The sequence below is a fragment of the Lingula anatina genome, chromosome 1 (assembly GCF_051362555.1).
Source record: "Lingula anatina isolate TDL-2025a chromosome 1, LinAna3.0, whole genome shotgun sequence".
NCBI classification, from domain to species: domain Eukaryota; kingdom Metazoa; phylum Brachiopoda; class Lingulata; order Lingulida; family Lingulidae; genus Lingula; species Lingula anatina.
In genome coordinates, this window is record NC_141767.1 from 47,502,681 (window position 1) to 47,520,622 (window position 17,942).

General features: G+C 35.7%; 2 protein-coding genes across 5 annotated transcripts; one reads left to right on the plus strand and one right to left on the minus strand.

Annotated features, from left to right (window-relative positions):
* Nucleotides 1-454: 454 nt before the first annotated feature.
* LOC106163241 (fructose-1,6-bisphosphatase isozyme 2) lies at nucleotides 455-6,694 on the minus strand. 4 transcript variants are annotated; one of them, XM_013540776.2, is made up of 7 exons: nucleotides 6,379-6,694; nucleotides 4,944-5,106; nucleotides 4,647-4,739; nucleotides 4,243-4,383; nucleotides 3,873-4,010; nucleotides 2,759-2,875; nucleotides 455-1,642 (listed from the first exon to the last, which is right to left on the minus strand). In XM_013540776.2, exons 1-7 carry the CDS (start codon nucleotides 6,558-6,560, stop codon nucleotides 1,454-1,456), a joined length of 1,023 nt encoding a protein of 340 aa, XP_013396230.2. In that variant the 5' UTR covers nucleotides 6,561-6,694; the 3' UTR covers nucleotides 455-1,453. The 4 variants fall into 4 exon arrangements, with proteins under 4 accessions (XP_013396230.2, XP_013396231.2, XP_013396232.2 ...); XM_013540777.2 differs by lacking the exon at nucleotides 2,759-2,875 and adding an exon at nucleotides 3,292-3,408; XM_013540778.2 differs by lacking the exon at nucleotides 6,379-6,694 and adding an exon at nucleotides 5,369-5,696.
* A 234-nt stretch (nucleotides 6,695-6,928) lies between these two features.
* Nucleotides 6,929-17,141, plus strand: LOC106163235 (F-box only protein 33). The gene is made up of 4 exons (XM_013540761.2): nucleotides 6,929-7,343; nucleotides 7,590-8,281; nucleotides 8,541-8,713; nucleotides 11,950-17,141. Exons 1-4 carry the CDS (start codon nucleotides 6,964-6,966, stop codon nucleotides 12,076-12,078), a joined length of 1,374 nt encoding a protein of 457 aa, XP_013396215.2. The 5' UTR covers nucleotides 6,929-6,963; the 3' UTR covers nucleotides 12,079-17,141.
* The last annotated feature ends 801 nt before the right edge of the window (nucleotides 17,142-17,942 follow it).

Below are 17,942 nucleotides of genomic sequence, written 5' to 3' on the forward strand. Positions count from 1 at the left end.
AAATTCCCTAAAAGTGACCCGATCATGCTGATTTTTGAACTTGACCTGCGTATTATGAATATTCATCAGTTCTGTAAGTTTCAAGGCAAAAGGTAAAATGGTTTTCCACTTATCGTGTTATCGGTGCTGCATATATGCTGAAAAAAGTGAAAAAACAGCATAAATTCCCTATAAGTGACCCGATCATGCTGATTTTCGAACTTGACCTGCGTATTATGAATATTCATCAGTTCTGCAAGTTTCAAGTCAAAAGGTAAAATGGTTTTCCACTTATCGTGTTATCGGTAAAAGTGCACGGCGACGACGGCGACGACGGCGACGATGGGGACGACGGCGACGACAGACGCAGATGATGGCAATATGTACAGACACATCTGTGTCTGACCATAAAAATAAAAAATACTTCATTCCATTTCATTCTGAAATGGCTTGCAGCAACATAGAACAAGGAATGTTAAAGAACCTTTAACAATATTTATTTTCCTTCAAGTTTCTAACAAGTGATAACCAGTAAACGGGAAAACCAATTAAATTTTACCCAACTTAATTAGTTTATAAACTTGATACAAATATAATCATGATAAATCATTGTGCTTTATTTCAATATATCTTAACCTTTTCATCAATTGAAGCCTGACCCATATCAATGACACAAAATACTTTAAAACAACAATGACGCCATTATCCTTTATGACCAAGGTTATAAGTTTCATATCCCAACACAAGCCCATACCTATTGCATTCATTTAATTGCTTTGCAAAGTAAATTAAATGATTTGGTAAGAAAATATATCTGCTTTAAGCTTTGATGTTTAAACTCTTAAAGAGAATTGTTATTCTGTAAACTGAATAACTAAATTTTGTTCTAAGAATTCTACAAAGACCTCCGATGAAAACATAAAGCATAGAGGCCACAAATATGTGAAATAGTTTGATATTGTAAACTCAACTGCTGTAAAGACAATTAGGTAGCAAAAGGTAAGCTGAGACAAGGATCAGAAAAAAAATGCTGTTTTTAGACAATTCTTCCTTACATAAATTGTAGCAGATTATATTTGCCATAAATGACAATGCAACTTTATTAAGCAATCATTGCAAAGACAAATTCATACTTTCTATCACATTAGAACAGGTATGCTGCCATAATCCTTTGCCACCAATTTTCCCAACAAAACCAGTATCAATAAGATATATAAACATATTCCAGTTCCAAGTTCATCATGATCATCTAAAACTTTTGTACTCTTAGAGCCATTGTTAAATACCACCTATGTATTGATATGAAAAAAAATTTAACATTTTGTGCAGCAATTTCATAAGTACCACATTCAAATTTGGGAACTAAAACTCATTCAGCAGTTCAAATGTAGCATTAATCCAAACAATTTAAGACAGATGCTGTCTTATATATTTCACTCTTGGGTCCAAGAGCTGCACACATCCAACATTTCCTCTACTGCTGGTGCTTTTTGTAGAGTGCAATAACATCCTCCACATCTTCTTTGGAACCCAGAAAGATGGGAGCTCGCTGATGGATGGATTCAGGGACGATGTCAAGGATAGGCATGGTCCCAGTGGAAGCAAGTCCGCCTGCTTTCTCTATAATGTATGCCATAGGGTTGCATTCATACAGCAGGCGTAGCTGAGGAAAAATATACAAATTGCTGTTAGTTCAAGGATAAGGAACAACTTTTTAATATACATACACACTAAAAGCATATGTGCACTTGGTGTTGGTGTGTACTGTACATGTATGCAGGTGGCTTTAAACATGCAATGTTATATTTTATACAGGCCGTGTTCAGAATAGTACTTGCAGGATTGATTTATCTCAGCAGGGATTCTTGCTAAGGCACAATGTAATCAGTTTGTCTGGCATGCCCCCTCACAAACCAACATGAACAACATCATGGATCACAAAATTTTCCTGACTGTACCCAACTATTTTAAGTTACTAGGGGACATGCCAGACAATTAAGTTGATTACATTGACTGCACCTTAGTAAGATACCTCGCTGAGATAGCTCAATCCTGCTAGTACAATAGCTTCTATTCTGAACACAGCCTTAGTTTTATAACATTGATATTAAATTTAAATGGACTTCAATGATGTGGTTATGCTCAAAATATACTAACTCAGTTACGTATATATGCACTGCAATAGCTCAAATCGTATTCTCACTAATGCTGCTTTTGCTGATAAAGAGTTACTACTGAAACTTCTTTACATCTTACATCCTAATCCTATACCAAGCCACCCTTTGAATAAAATACTTAGTGGGAATTCAAGCAGTATGTTCCTGCTAGAGACTATTAAACTGCAATGTATATACTTCAGATACAAACAAGACAAATCACTGCAAACAGAAGCACATACACAGTGCACAGTGTATTTACTGTAAAACTGTTGTCAACCCAGAATGTCATTCAAGAAAATGCAAAAGTAACACTATAGCCAGATCATGAAGCAAAGAAAGTAAAGATTTCATGCAATCCCCATTGAAAAGTCCTTATTGTCATGAAGCAAAAAGGGTAAAGACATAATGTGCAATCCCCATGGAAAAGTTCTTATTGTCAACTTAATAAGTGTATTGCATATACATGTATCTCTATACTGGTAGTAACCCTTCTTTTTAATTAAAGCCTACGAAAGCATTTACATTTCTAAAGTAACAAAACAATTTAGTAAACAAGTGGCTGCTATAAATCCATAGCTAAAGCTACCACATTGTTAGAGCTAAGCATGTGTAAACCTTACTTTTCCCTTAGGTGTCTCAGATGTAGCTGGGTACATGAAAATCCCTCCATATAACAGTGTTCTATGCACATCAGCCACCATGGAACCTATATAGCGGGCACCATATGGTTTCCCAGTCTGATGAATGGTATATACAGTCATAAGCATTAGCTCAGTGGTTATTGTATATGCTTTGAAAGGGTTAAAACAACATACTCATGCATGAAATTTAAAAAAAGGTGGAAATGACCAGTGGTGTCCTTCATTGCTTGTTCCTGCGTGCTCACGGTGTTTTCAAAAATTAATTTGAGGCTTTTTTTCCAAAAGAAAAAAATTATAATGAAAATTTATAGTATATTACCTTTTTTGTATCAAAATGATTATGGGCATCATGATGATAAGACCCCCCACATGAAATAACAAACAATCAATGGAAGTCACTGGTCAAGACAAAGGTAAATCATCATGCATGCACATACGAAACCAACACTATAACAAAAAGGAACAATCATACAAAAAACAGCCACAGATTCAGCCAGTTGTCTCATCTGTACCTTCCCTTTCGGAGATTCTGAGGTGGCAGGATACATGAAAATCCCCCCATACATAAGAGTCCTGTGAACATCTGCTACCATGGAGCCAATATATCTTGCTCCGTATGGTTTCCCACTCTAAAATAATTTGTTATATTTCAATAAAGTTCTGTATGTGACAGAGGGGCACTGATAATCTGCGTGTGCTATCACTGAAATAAATAGACCACCCATATTCTGCTTCTGTATCTGTCAGCATTTACCTGAAACTACTATTAAAAATGCTGTTATAACATATTACATAGTTCAATTTTTTTATACAGTTCCACATGAAATGTAAAACCACAGTAAAACATACCTTGCAAAAATTTGTATCTACATATTTATGTTGCCTATGACAATACTAATCTTAATCACATTTTTAAAAACCCACATTTTAAATTAATCAAACAAATCATCAAAAAGACAAATATAAACAAATTAACATATTTTAATATAAATATAATATATTTAGATAGAATTAATTTTAAAAAACATAAAAACAATACAAGATATTGAAGCTCTTTGGTTTCAGCACAAGAATTTGTGAAGGGTAACAGTACCTTTGGATATTTCTTGTTTTCTACATACTCCTTCATGGCAGGATCCCAAAACTTGGCATAGCCTTCGTTGACTGAAAAGATTTTTCCTCTAGGCTTGATCTGAATATTACGCTGGGTCAGGATGAATTCTCCAATGGCCTAAAAACCATACAAAAAGATTTAATGCTACCATTCCTAAGCACATCAGTAAAACTGCATCAAAAAACTACAATTAGAAACTATCTACCCTGCAAAAATAATATTTTTGTTTGGGATCATTATATGCCACCTGGTTTGCTGGACAATGTTCATTTCTTTTTCATGCAAGCAACTTCATTCTTGGCAAATACTTGTCTGTCAACTTTAACGTCTGACAAATGGTTCCACTCACAGGGTCCAGCATGAAGGAATTGACCTCATCCCCTGTGGAGAGCACCACTGCAGTGGCACTGCCATACAATGCATAGCCTGCTGCTACAATGTTACGGCCAGACTGGAGGGCATCCTTGATGGTGGGTGGTCCCTCATGGTCCTAGAACAGTGTAAAATGTAACAAAAGGGTTTCAAAGATACTTTTTTTCCATTTATGTCAATGATTTGTTTCAATAAGAGCATTGTTGTTCGCAGAAATTCACTATATAGATGGTAACATTTTAAAGTACAAGTCCATAATTTGATGAGCAGTTCATTTTTTATATATTGATTTGACAGCAAACTTAACAGAGTAAAATCATTTTAGTCCAATATTTTTTATTATTAAAGATTTTTTTTGCAAATTACAGCATAGAGCCTTACCTTTCTCAGAATGGCAAATATTGTTCCAATGGACACAAGACAATCAATATTGGACGAGCCATCCAGTGGGTCAAAGCACACAATATACTTGCCCTGCAGTAAAACAAAAATTTAACTTCATCTAAGATACAGGCAAAATTCTTGTTAAGAATTTTTGTATAAAATTCCCTCACTTGGAATGGAAAAAAAATTAAAATGAAATTATCAGAAAAAAAGTTTACTTATTTTTGTAGTCATTATGCACATTTTTATTATATTAATATTCTTTTCAAAAAAAGAAAAAAAGAAAAAACTAACCTGCCGCTCTATCTCTACTTCAATGACGTTTTCGTTTTCCTCAGATACCAACAAGCAGGTGGTGAAGGAAGACTTGAGCATGTTAATAAACACCTCATTTGCAATCACATCCAGTTTTTTCACTTCCTCACCCTGGACATTGGTAGCCCCAGCAATACCAAACCTGTAACACAGCACATGTAAGTTACTGTTCAAGTAGGACTTGTGCATTGAATCAGAGCAATAGTCAAGTAAATATGTTCACCATATCTTCAACTCCATAGCACTGCCTCCAGCAGTATGCACAAATGGTAAACCACAAATGGCAGAGCCATGTGATTTTTCCAGTGACCACGTCCTCTGAAACTCAGGCTGAATGGATAGCATGCTATCCTCAGAAACAAAAAGCTAAGAAAAATATAATTAAATGTACCCACTTCACTTACAAAGATGCCATCCCTGCCCTACGAACAGCAGACGAAACTGCTTTTACCGCAGTCAGAAGTCCATTGAGTAACTGTGTAAGATCCCCTGTAGCTTCAGGATGCTTCTTTTGTTCTTGTAATACAAATCTCGTCAGTGTCATACAGTCCGTATCAATCCCATGGGTATTTTTGGAACTCATTTTAAGACTTAGTTCAGGCCTTACCCAGTCTGGCAATGAACACTATTAGTAAAACAACACTCACACTCTTCTACACAGTACAAGTGCAGTGTAGTTATTTGCCTCTGCAATGTTAAGGGCAAATCAAGGTTACAGAATACTGCACCTTCAGCATACTGGTATATACTGTACTACATACTAGTATGCTCTACCTATACTAGGGATACCTTAACACTTACATGTACCTGTGCTGGGGGTGTGTCCAAAATTATACAGATGACTGTATGCAATACACATGTTCAGTATGTAAATCTTTGTAAATGTACTAAATACTCTACATATTTCCAATTATCTCATGTTGAAAAAAAATAAGCTCGAAACCCGTAAAAACACCCAAATGACAGACATAACAGCTGGTTCAGCAACATACTGCAAGATTTAACATTCATCCAATGCCCCTTGCCAGCTGCAGGTCTATATATAATTCCAAAATATCCTAAATAAACTGCTACATGTATCATTCAGAAATACTTCTTATTGTATTTCATTCAAGAGCCCATCATGTAATCTAATATATAACATTTCTCTTTTGATAATAATTCTTTTTTCTGGTTATACAATTTTTAAATGAATTTTTATTATGCTATAAAAAAATTAATACAATTTGTCACTAAATAGCCACCGGTAATAAAGTAATGTTTTTTTTTTCTTCTTTTTTTTTCAAACTTTCCAAAATGAACACTAAAATAAAATTAACTTTCTTATAATGTTAAATAATCAATTTTCAACAAAACAATTATTGTACGTTTCCTTCAGACCATTTTTTATTTATTTATAACTGGGACCACTTACAGCTGAGCAATCCCTGCCTTTCTCACAGCAGAGGACACTGCCTTGATGGCAGTCAGCATTGCGCTCAGCAGCTGAGTCAAGTCACCCGAAGCTTTGGGGAACTTTCTCTGTTCTGCCAGCACATAGCGAGTGAGAGTCAGGCAGTCTGTGTCAATCCCGTGTGCGTTCTTTGAGCTAGACATTTTGAAAGGTTCCCTCAGTTGCTAATACTGCGTACAAATAGATATTTCCGAAGTTAGTACAGCCACATGCAAGAGTTAACCTAACCTCACCGACAAATAAGCTATTTTTCAACCTTGACCTAATGACCTAGAATATTCAAGGTCATAATCTTTAATCACGTGATACCATAACAAGCCACACCTCCAAATTCCAAGATCACTGCAGCTTACTGTTTTGAACATACATATCATGATGTTCATAAATGCTTTCTCTGTATATCACTTTTCGCTATAAATTATAGAGTAAATCTGAAAGTGTAAATTCAATTATGATGACTAGAAAAATAATATTTTGTTTTGACATTTCTGACTCTCGTAAATTCTCGTGAAATCACGAAAAACAAAAGATTTACGCAAAACGGTGATGGCGGCAGAAAGTTCTTGGGCCGTCCTTCCTAGCATAATAATTGTTCAGATTTTGGCATATTTGACACCGTCAGACAGGCTCAAAGCATCAGCAACGTGTAGACGGTGGCGGAGTTGCCTTTTTGAATCTCAGTTATGGGAAAGCATCACGTTTGACTTCACAAATGGGAATGCAGAAGGCGCAAAATTTCTGACGCAGAAATGTAGCTCATTTGTGACATATGCTAGAGCCAAACTTAGCTTTTGCACTGTAGATTACGTGCTCAATGCAACAAGGCTGCTTTCGAGATTATCTAGAAACAGGAGACTCCGACGATTAGCCATTCAACCCAAGAGCAATTATGTTGAATGGTTAGAAACGTCGGAAACGCAGGACAAGTACGTCGAAGCAGATTTTTTGCCTGTTTATTCAGTTGAAAAGATTTTTCTCTTCGTTTTTTGTAGTCGGCTTGTAATATATGTGACTAGAGACATTTTAAGCAAATGTCAGTATGTACATCTGTCTTTGAGCATTAAGCGTTGTGTTGAGTGAAGTCTGAACTGATAAATGTATATTTTAAGATTATTGCTTGTACAGTATTTTGCAGTTATTTACGGCAAATAACTTTTCCTATCTTTTTCCAGTTTTGTTGATGCCCTGATTGCAGTCACAAAACATGCTAGGAAGCTAGAACATCTTTCGTTAGGCTGTATCCAAGAACTGACTGACTACGCCGACACTTTCATTGCTGTTTTGTCACAGCACGAAGCCAGTAAACTTAGAGCTCTTCATTTAGAGAGTGTAAAGGAAGACCCAGATGATTATGGTCTAATTGAGCTGCCCCTTACTAAGTTAAATCTGTTGCACAATCTTCAAGTCCTGGGCATTGATTTTGATCACCTCAGTAACTCTTTGCTTGAAGGCTTCATTGACAATCATAAGGCCAAACTAGAAAAGCTCATTGTCAATGTTCATGGGATCCATCCTGCTCAAGAACAAGTCAGAAATCACACATGGTGGCGTTTAACTCAACACAGTCCCAAGTTACGAGTCACACTGAATCTCATCCACTCAGCTGATGGTGTGGAGCAGCTCATGAATATTCTCAAACCAGATATACCCCTTGCCATTTTGCGTCTTTTCTTTTGCACAACAATCAATGCCCATGCCATTGATTTCATTTCAAAACATCACTGTGAGACCTTTGAGAATTTGTATGTTGTTGAGGGATTGGATGATGGAAACCCTAATACCTATGAGGATCAGATTGATGATGGGAACATATTGGTGATGTTGGCCTGGAGGTGTAAAGTGTTGAAAAATATCACCTTTATAGGTTTGTGTTTTCATCATCCTTTTGTCATCACCTTTTGATTTTTGTTTTGATGATATGATTTATAGGACAGTATATGCAATTTTATCTGTTGTTACTGAATTCATTTTCCAATATTGCCTAATACTTTAAAAGCATGGGTCAGTCATATTGATTCGTCTTCTGTTGGATTTTTTAAGCATTTCATTATCATTGGTTGAACCGTTCTATTGAAAAAAGAAACACTTTAGTGATATATAATCTGATTTAATCCTACTTTCAGGATACTTGGTGGAGAGTGAAGATCTGGCATGCATAGCAAGACTGCGAGGTCCAGGCCTGGAAACCCTTCAGGTTCCAGAATCATGCATTGGGACAGTGCCACGTGTAGAACCAGCTGAAGATGAGGACATCGAGGTGGAAGATGTGCTCACTTTGGAGGAATTAACACATGATGTTAGTGTGCTATTTTTATGCATGGCATTTGAGGTGAAATTTATAGTATTTGTTGAATGTCATGCAGATGTCTTGTTCTTAGTGTAAGTTATTGTGAGCAAAAATTTGCAGATAGAGTGAGATGAATTTGAGATCAACATATATGAACTTTACCCAGACAATATTTAAGTTTTTCTTGTATGAAATGCATGGGGTTGTCTTTCTTAAAACTCCCTGTGATTGTGATTTTATTATTATACATGCATTTTTCTTTTTTACCTCCGCCAAGGAGGTTGTTTTCACCCCGTTTGTCTTGTCTGTCTTTCTGTTTGTATGTCATCAACATAACTCAAAATAATAATAAAATAAAATAATAATCAATCAATAATCAAAAATTAAGTTATGGACCGATTTTGATGAAATTTTCAGGAACTTTCAGAAGTGGGCCAAGGAACTGATGATTAGTTTTTGGTGGTGATCCAGATCAGTAATCAATCAATAATCAAAAATATCGAAAATTTAGGGGTGAAACGGCATTGGATGGAGACTTTGCTGCCTTGGTGGAGGTCTGCGCTCTCTGAGTGCTTTTCTGGTTTCATATGTTATTATTAGTTACAGATTTCTTTGAAATCACTGTTTTTTCTTATTAATATGTAAGATCATTATACAGTAAAGTCTTGAAAATTTCGTCCTTCTTGAAAATTTCGTCGACAGACGATTTTCCGCCGAGGTAATTTTTTTCCCTTTGAAAACTTCGTCGACCTTGAAAATGAGGTACTCAATAATTTTTGAGAAGTTCGTCACCAAATATGGCCGCGTTGTCCAGCTCAAATATGAAGGTAATGCGTCAGTTGATTTAAGACAATGATACGATCAGGATCTCATTGCCGATAACACTCTCAATGGGAGATAGGAACAATAGTGCGCCCCTGCGAGCGGTTGCTCACAATATAGGTGGTTAACATGTGAATTCCCGTTCTTAATTGCGGGAACGTCGGCCTTTTGTCTAAATAGTTTTATTACTATTACCTGGCTCAAGGTGCGTTATCAAGCCGGCAAATACAGTAGAAGGCACAGGCCGCGGCTTTGTCATTTGTAACGCCGTTATTGTTATCGGCGGCTGTCCTAAATGAGGAAGACACAATGAAAAAATCAAGATATTATCTCGAAGGGACATGTACCCGTCACTTCTATTCATGTCCATGTTCAATCTAGGACCATTTAACGATTGCCTGCCTCGTACATGGAGATCGTTCGCAATGCGAATGGGACAAGATGGCAATTTTCATATCTTCAGCGGAGAATCTTGCGCGTAATATCATCAAGAGATCGTTCGCAATCCAAACGAGACGAGAAGATAATTTTCTTATTTGTAACGGACTCTGTTCACGTAAGATCATCAGCGGGAGATCGTTTGCGATTTGAGAGAGACGATAAGGCAATCTTCATATCTTCACTGGGAGATCGTCCGCGATGTAAGCGAGAATAAAATGCACTTTTCATATTAGTTCAATCTAAGATCTAATGGTATATTAGATCTTAGGTTCAATGGAACTTCGTTCGTGGAAGATCGCCAGCAGGAGATCATTATTTTAACCCCCCTCCCCCTTTGAATTTTGTAAATAACATATTTTTCATTTTATCTTCAACCCCCCTGCTCCCGCTCACGGCATATCTTCAGCAGAGAATCGTCCGCGAAAGATCGTCAGAGGGAGATCGTTCGCGATCCGAGCGAGACGAAAAGGCAATTTTCATGTCATCATCGGGAGATTGTTCGCGATATAAGCAAGAATGAAATGCAATTTTCAAAATAGTTCAAGGAACTTAGTTTGCAAAAGATCGTCAGCGTGAGACCAGTATTCTAACCCTCCCCCTTTGAATTTTATAAATAATATATATTTTTCATTTTATCTTTAACCCCCCCTTCCCCGCTCACGGCATATCTTCGGCGGATAATTGTTCGCGTAAGATCATCAGCGCGAGATCCTTTGCGATGTATGCAAGAATGAAATGCAATTTTTATATTAGTTCAATGGATTTAGGGAACTTCGTTCGCGGAAGATCGTCAGCGGAAAATCATTATTGATCTCCTCCCCCCCCCCCACACACACACACATACACACACACACACACACACACAGTGACACACACTTGGGATTTAAAAAATTCATTTTCATTTTATCTTTAATCAGCCCGCCCTCCCTCGCTCACGGTATATCTTGGGCGGAGAATCGTTCGCGTAATATCCTCAGGACTTTGTTCGCGGATCCTAGCTTGACGTAAAGGCAATTTTCATATCATCGTCGGGAGATTGTTCGTGATGTAAGCAATAATAAAATGCAGTTTTCATATTAGTTCAAGGAACTTAGTTTGCAAAAGATCGTCAGCGGCTGATCATAATTCTAACCCTCCCCCGTTGAATATTATAAATAATATATATTTTTAAGTTTATTTTTAACCCACCTTCCCCGCTCACGGCATACATGTATCGGCGAAGAATCGTTTGCGTAATATCGCCAGGACTTTGTTCGCGTAAGATCATCAGAGGGAGATCGTTCGCAATCCGAGCGAGACGAAAAGGCAATTTTCTTATCATCATCGGGAGATCGTTCGCGATGTAAGCAATAATAAAATGCAGTTTTCATTATAATTCAAGGAACTTAAATTGCGGAAGATCGTCAGCGGGAGCAATTATTTAAACTCCCTGTAAATTTTTAGGAAGTTACAGATGGTAATTTTAGAAGGCCTGACACTCAATCCTGGGAAAAGCCCTGCATGCAACAAACGTTGCCAAGTGCGTATTTTTTTTAAAATATGTCGCGTCCAGGTTATGATGCAAGGAGGCAATTAGGCTTATCTTGATCCTTCTCCTCTATCAGAAGGTATATTTCTTACCGAGAAGATATTTTCTGGTACAGTAAGTTAAACTTAATCGAGATGCAGTAATAAATAGATTATTATTTACCACCAAAAAACGACTTAGGAAGTAGTAATAAATATCCCACAATATAGGAGGGTCAAAGATAACAGACGCTAAGGATAAAAGCCAAAAGGCCGGATTTTTGAAAATTTCGTCATACCCAGGAGTCGGGGAGAGGTAATTTTGAAAAATTAGTCGGATTTACACAATTAAAAATATTAATTAATTTTTAAGCGACGAAATTTTCAAGACTTTACCGTAAATTATCAAACAGTTGATACTTTAATTCTTTTGATTTATTTATTTATTTATTTATTTATTTATTTATTTTTTGTAGGTATCTCACCACCTCCAGCGTCCCTGGAAAGCACTGTCAGATGGTGACGTTCCTGCAGCAGTTATTGATGAGGAGGCAGATGCTGAGCAAGCATATCTCCCCCTCTTGCTTCAGGACCAGCAATGGTAATTACCACCACCTCTTCCACTAGAACATATTTCAAAAGAACTGAAATGACCCTGTAGCAGATGTTTGATTGCCATCAGCCAACTGAAGACAAAGATTCCTCCAATGACATCCCAACCAGCTCAACTTGGGGAAATCTCAAGTTTTTTACATATTTACAGTAACATTGGAAGCCATCTTTTTTTCCTCAAAGCCATCCCTGCCAACCTCAAACTTGAGGATTGCCTATTTCTGTTATTATTTCCAATTGTAGTGATTATTATTGTGGTAGCTAATCAGCCAAGCCATGCCATAGACACATTACCATGACACTGGTGTAAAGAAGTCAAGATCAAAAGGTTGTGATAATACCTGACCTCCATCTGTGCCAATACTTTATGTAATATTACATTTTAATCGCCACTTACACCAAAGAGGAGGACAGTCATTTACTGCCCTTAAAACAGGTGTGATATGTATATAGTGGAAATGTAAATCTTGGAACACAGAGAGTAGAGAAATTGGAACATGAAAGCTAGCTTGAACTTGAGTGGAAGAGATTTGGTTATTTATGGATGCCTCACACAAAAGATAAGCAAGCAGTACACTAATGAAGAGGATAATAAGTGAGATGATGTTTTTATGTGAAATCTGAATGACATCCACACAGCATCTTACCAAATGCAGCTGAATATTTTATACCTAGCTAAGTTATTAAGAACTTCATCAAATTAAGAAAATTTATGAGGTGGTTTTAAAGGAAGTTGAATCTTGTGTAAGCAAAATTTTGTCACCATCAAAACAACAAGTGCCACTTAGGTTGATTTCTTTATTATTTGAAAGATATGGTTAATTCCACGATATTGGATTTCAGAACAAGGGCATGTGTATCCAGTTTAACTTTCTTGATTTAAATTGGATTTTTAACATACCAACAACTGTGATGAGCCATGTATATATCATATGCCAAGAAAATGTAAAGAATTATGATGTGGATCCACAATCTTGCTTGTCTCGCTCAATATCTGTGATTAGCAAAATGTTTGGTTACCATATTAGTATAACATTCCCAGAGTCAGTCATCTATGTAGGGTCCAAGCATTTTTGTGTCATGTTGAATTTAATTTAAAAAGGTACTTCATTGACTCATTGAATAGCTACGTGTAGACTGATACTGCAAGTTTTCGTTATCATTTTATCTCTGCACATTAGAAACTTGTGATATGATACGTGGTGATTTGTGATAGAACCATACAGTGTGTTTGAATGCCATAATGTGCCAGTATGTTCATTACACAGTGTGTTATGATAATGTGCTGCAGTTTAAATTTGATTTGTTTTTATCTTTTGAGGCAAGCAAGATAAGAAACAAAATGCCATGTATACCAAAGATGTGCGAAAGCTATAAGGCATAGATAGAAGGAAACAACTCAAAATGGCCAGGTGTAAAAACATTTCACAGTTCTTAAGAGTGCCCATATTGGGTGAACGGTTAAATATTCTATTTATAGTGTTTACTTATTTTATGTATTTCATCATTTTTATGGTTGTTGTTGATATAGGTGTCATATTTGTAATAATACTAAGTTGTTATATAATATATGCATGTTTGATAAATATAGTATGATAATGTTTATTAGATAACAGATTAGTTCTGCTGTACTGTAGAAGCAGCAGTTTCTTACTCAAATGTTAATCAAGATCGTAAACGACCTCTATAAAATCCCTTTTTAAGTGCAGTTATGTACCTTTGAGTTATGGTGCTAGGAGTCCAGTCATACCAGTGAAAGATACACTATATACAATTTGCTCAAACTGCTAACTAGGTTTCTGGTTATACTAATTCACATGACAGTGGAGTTGAATCTTGTTTGAAAAAATGTTTCATTTAGCACTGTTTAGATTAGATGGTTGAGGTTTGAAATGTATGTGGTATTTGTTAAGTAGGTAGTTTTTAACTCCAATCAAATTTGATATTGTTATAGGTTTATGTGTGTTTCAGAGATATATATCTTAGTGTGTACTTCAGCATGTACTCATGTAAAAATTTACACTGAAACATCTTACACAAAGGACAAATGGCTTGAAGAGAAATGTGAAAAGATGGACATGGCGTGTATGCCCATATACATATATACATATATGCACAAATTCCCAAGATCACAATGCTCAGGAAGTGAATTAGATTGAAATACAGGAGATACATACAGAAAGACTTACATTGTGCATGTAAACCTGTGGATGATATAAAGAACACAGTTGACATGTATTCTGTTGAAAGACTGGCTACAACAACCTCAGGATGAAGTCACATTATTTATAAAATCCAGTACCATGTTTCTGCCTCATTGTTACAGGAGAAAGTGAAACAGTTTCTCAGTATTTATTGAATGCTATATCGTCCTTCCCACCTGGTTACTGCAGAAGCATCCAGCAAGCCAAGTGATTCAGAAATACTGGTGCAATGGTTAATTTGACATGGCTCTAGAAATACAATCTCAAAGAGACTTAATCTAATAATTTAAATCAAAAAGAGATGCTTCCGTCAACTCTCTGTCAGGAGTGATTCATTTAACAAAGGAAAATGATCCATCAAAAGTATTCATTCATTACATCCAATTACAAGTGCCACTGTTGTTTTAATAGATTGCATTGGTGAAATTCAAATGTGATCACTTTTTCAAGACTGGGATAACAACTGGTTCTATGCTTTGTAGGTTAGAAAAAGTGTCCTGGCAGGTCCAACACTTTATTTACCATCACATATGCCCTTGCAGAAAGAGAGAAAGAGCAAAAGGAAATATGTTGCAATCATCAAAAGGACAAAAATTGACATTGGCTTTAGACTTAAGAACTTTGAAGTCTAGTCTGCAAAAATGTGATTCATAATCAAGCACCATGCAAGGCATTTATATATATATATGTTAAAGATAGAGAAACTTCCACCTAACCGCAGGAGATATTATTTTTATATGTTTTATTGTTCAGAGGTTACCACTGCAAAGTCCAAGGAAGAACCCAACTGTGATAACATCTAAGGAAAAAAGACTTGTAAATAGATGTAAAAACAAACAAACAAACAAAAGCATGTACAAACTGAAGAACAAGCATCATTGCCATGGATGCCAAATGTTTGAAAATCCCAGTGCCACAGAAGCCATGGATGAGAGACGTGAATGTTATAATGAACTTGTCTCCCATGACCTTGCTTTAGGTGGACCATGTGTCTTACAAACCATTCATGTCTAGTCATATGCACATGGAACAGAATGTTGTACATCGTCTTCATAAATCCCAACACATCTGAATTTAAAGCTGCTTAGTGCTTTGTATGACATGGTGTTATGGACTTCTTGGAGTACATATACAAATGCAGCAGGGTTAAAGTAAAGCTGGCACTGTACACCTAGCTGGTTTACTTTTATGTAACGTCTGATGTTTTGTGGTGTGATTATATCTATACTGAGGTGGGGCTTTAAGATGAAAAAAGTGATTGGGAATTGTTTTAAGTGTGACATTTTTGGGAGTTCACTGTTTTAGAATGGTTATGCAGTATTGTTTAGTGGGACGATTTAGTTTGAATTGATTACTTCAGATCTGTGCTGTGTTATATCTTTGTCGACTTTAATACAAATGTAAAATGGAAATTTTGTCAACTTTGAAGAAAGTGCCTGAGTATGTTTTAGTATGAGTTGTTTGTTTTATTTACATGATCATGGTAAATCGTTCAGCCTTTGCCTTAAGACCAGTGCTAGCTTGCAGAAACAATAAAGACCTATCTTCCATTCCATCACTGAAGATTTCATGCTCAGAGCCTATCAAAGAAATTTCACCAAGGAACTGCTTTAAAGGAAGACTGTAACTGTGATGGTAGAATCTTGATTGTTGTGGTGCTAATATTTATGTGTGTATATCTGTGGTAAAGGGGCAGACTTGAAATACATACTGTTTCCACATTGTGTCAGGGATATGTTCAACTGAAGGATAGACCGAAAATTATAGCGATATATGATCATTTGACAGAAATAGCTAATAAGTTAATGTGTGGAAGAGGAAGAACTTTTTTTCTTTTTAATTAATTCTGATGTAATATCCTTTTTGAAAAATTTCACTTTTCGTTCAGTTGTATGAAAGCTTTTTAAATTCTTTTGTTTTTTCTATTACTCTTGTTATTTTCTGCTAAACAACATACTAGAGTTAATGTCCGTATGAAAATTAATATGGCAAAATAACATGTATCTATGAATTTTGGTTCTTTTTCACACAATTTCAAATATTTAGAGTCTATTCTCCATATGTATTTCCTCTGAACTGAGCGAGAAAGTGAACAAAATGTCTTAATGAAGTACTCTTAAAGTACTAAAATTGTCTTCTATTTTCATTTTTTCACTGAATGATCCACCAGTAACCAATATTTAGACGATTCTCTTTCTGTTTGTCTACTTACAATTTATATTTCACGAGCTGTTTTAATAGAGAATCATTCATCAATTCTAGTTTCTTTTAGGATTAGGATTTCCTTTCTAATGCATTGTAATTGTTTGTGTTCTAAGTGGAAATTGATTTTTCAGTTTTTGATCCTATTAGATAATTGATAATGTGTTGACAAATTGTTGGATTGCATTATGTCTATACTTTGAAAGTTTGAACCAAAAATTTGGGGGGTTATGGGGGTAGTGGTGGTCACTTTTTTGCTGATTGAAAAATTTCGATCATTTTTTCAAAGTTAAGAATACTGAGAAAGGCGGGGGTGGGGGGGTAGTAAGCTATAAGAAATAATTATCTACATCAAGAACAGATTAAAATTTGAAACCAAAATTAAGCAGAACATTTCTCATAAAGCACATTGCTTTATATTTTTGGAGGTACTTTATAATAGCCCAAGTAATAGGTTGTATTGCAGTAACAAAGTCATATGGTGAAACCCTGTTTTATGAATATGAATACAGTGCATCCATCATTTGTAACAAAGCATTGTCTTTGTAGACTTGCTGTCAAGTAGTGTTTTACATATTGGAGTTGATTTTTAAGTGGAGATTAATTAAAGCTGTTTATCATGTATGGAAAATAAAGTTATGAAAATAGCACTGGTGCGTTCTTTCTATATTTCAGTTTCACTTTTACTAAATAAACTTTAAAATGTATTTAAAGTCAAATTTTTGTCACAAAACCTGACTAGAGGCCATCACATTGTTTCAAACAGTATAATTTGGAGAAATGTCAAAGGGCATTATTTTATATTTCCTGAAAAAATTACATTTTATGGGATATTTTTTTTTTTTTTTTTTTTTTTTTTTTTGTGCTTGTTTTAACTTCCCGCAGTCTCTGTTGAATAAGTATGTAATTTTATGTGCAGCTATAAATGGGAGTGAGAGTGATGGTTGTGCAATGTGCTGTCAGTACTAGGTCACTTATACATCTACAACTTAAATTAGGCACTGGAAGGATGGATAAATAAGTCAATTTACTACCAAATATTTGAAGAAGATGCAGTTTTGAAGCTATTTTTTGCAGAAAGAGGAAGTAATTTGGTTTATGATTTGGCATGTTGATTTTATGTCAGTCTTAAAAGAAACTTGTGGAAGTGGTTATGTATAATTACTCAGAATCCACCCTTGCTTTGTATGTACCTTTAAGGTTAAAGGCATGATTGAAATTTAAAAGTGAAAGGGCTATGAAAGGTTTTGGGCAAAGAATGCAAGCAATATTTTCCTAGAGTCCTAAGCAACTCCCTGTTGCTGACCATGTTGAGTTCCAGATTTAAACTGCTTTCTTAAGATCACTATTTATTTGTGCCTAAGCCAATGTAACTGGTTGTGTGCATTCCAGGCATTTTCACTTAACAGTAATAAGCAATTTTGAAAAAAAGTCATTGTTAACCAATACAC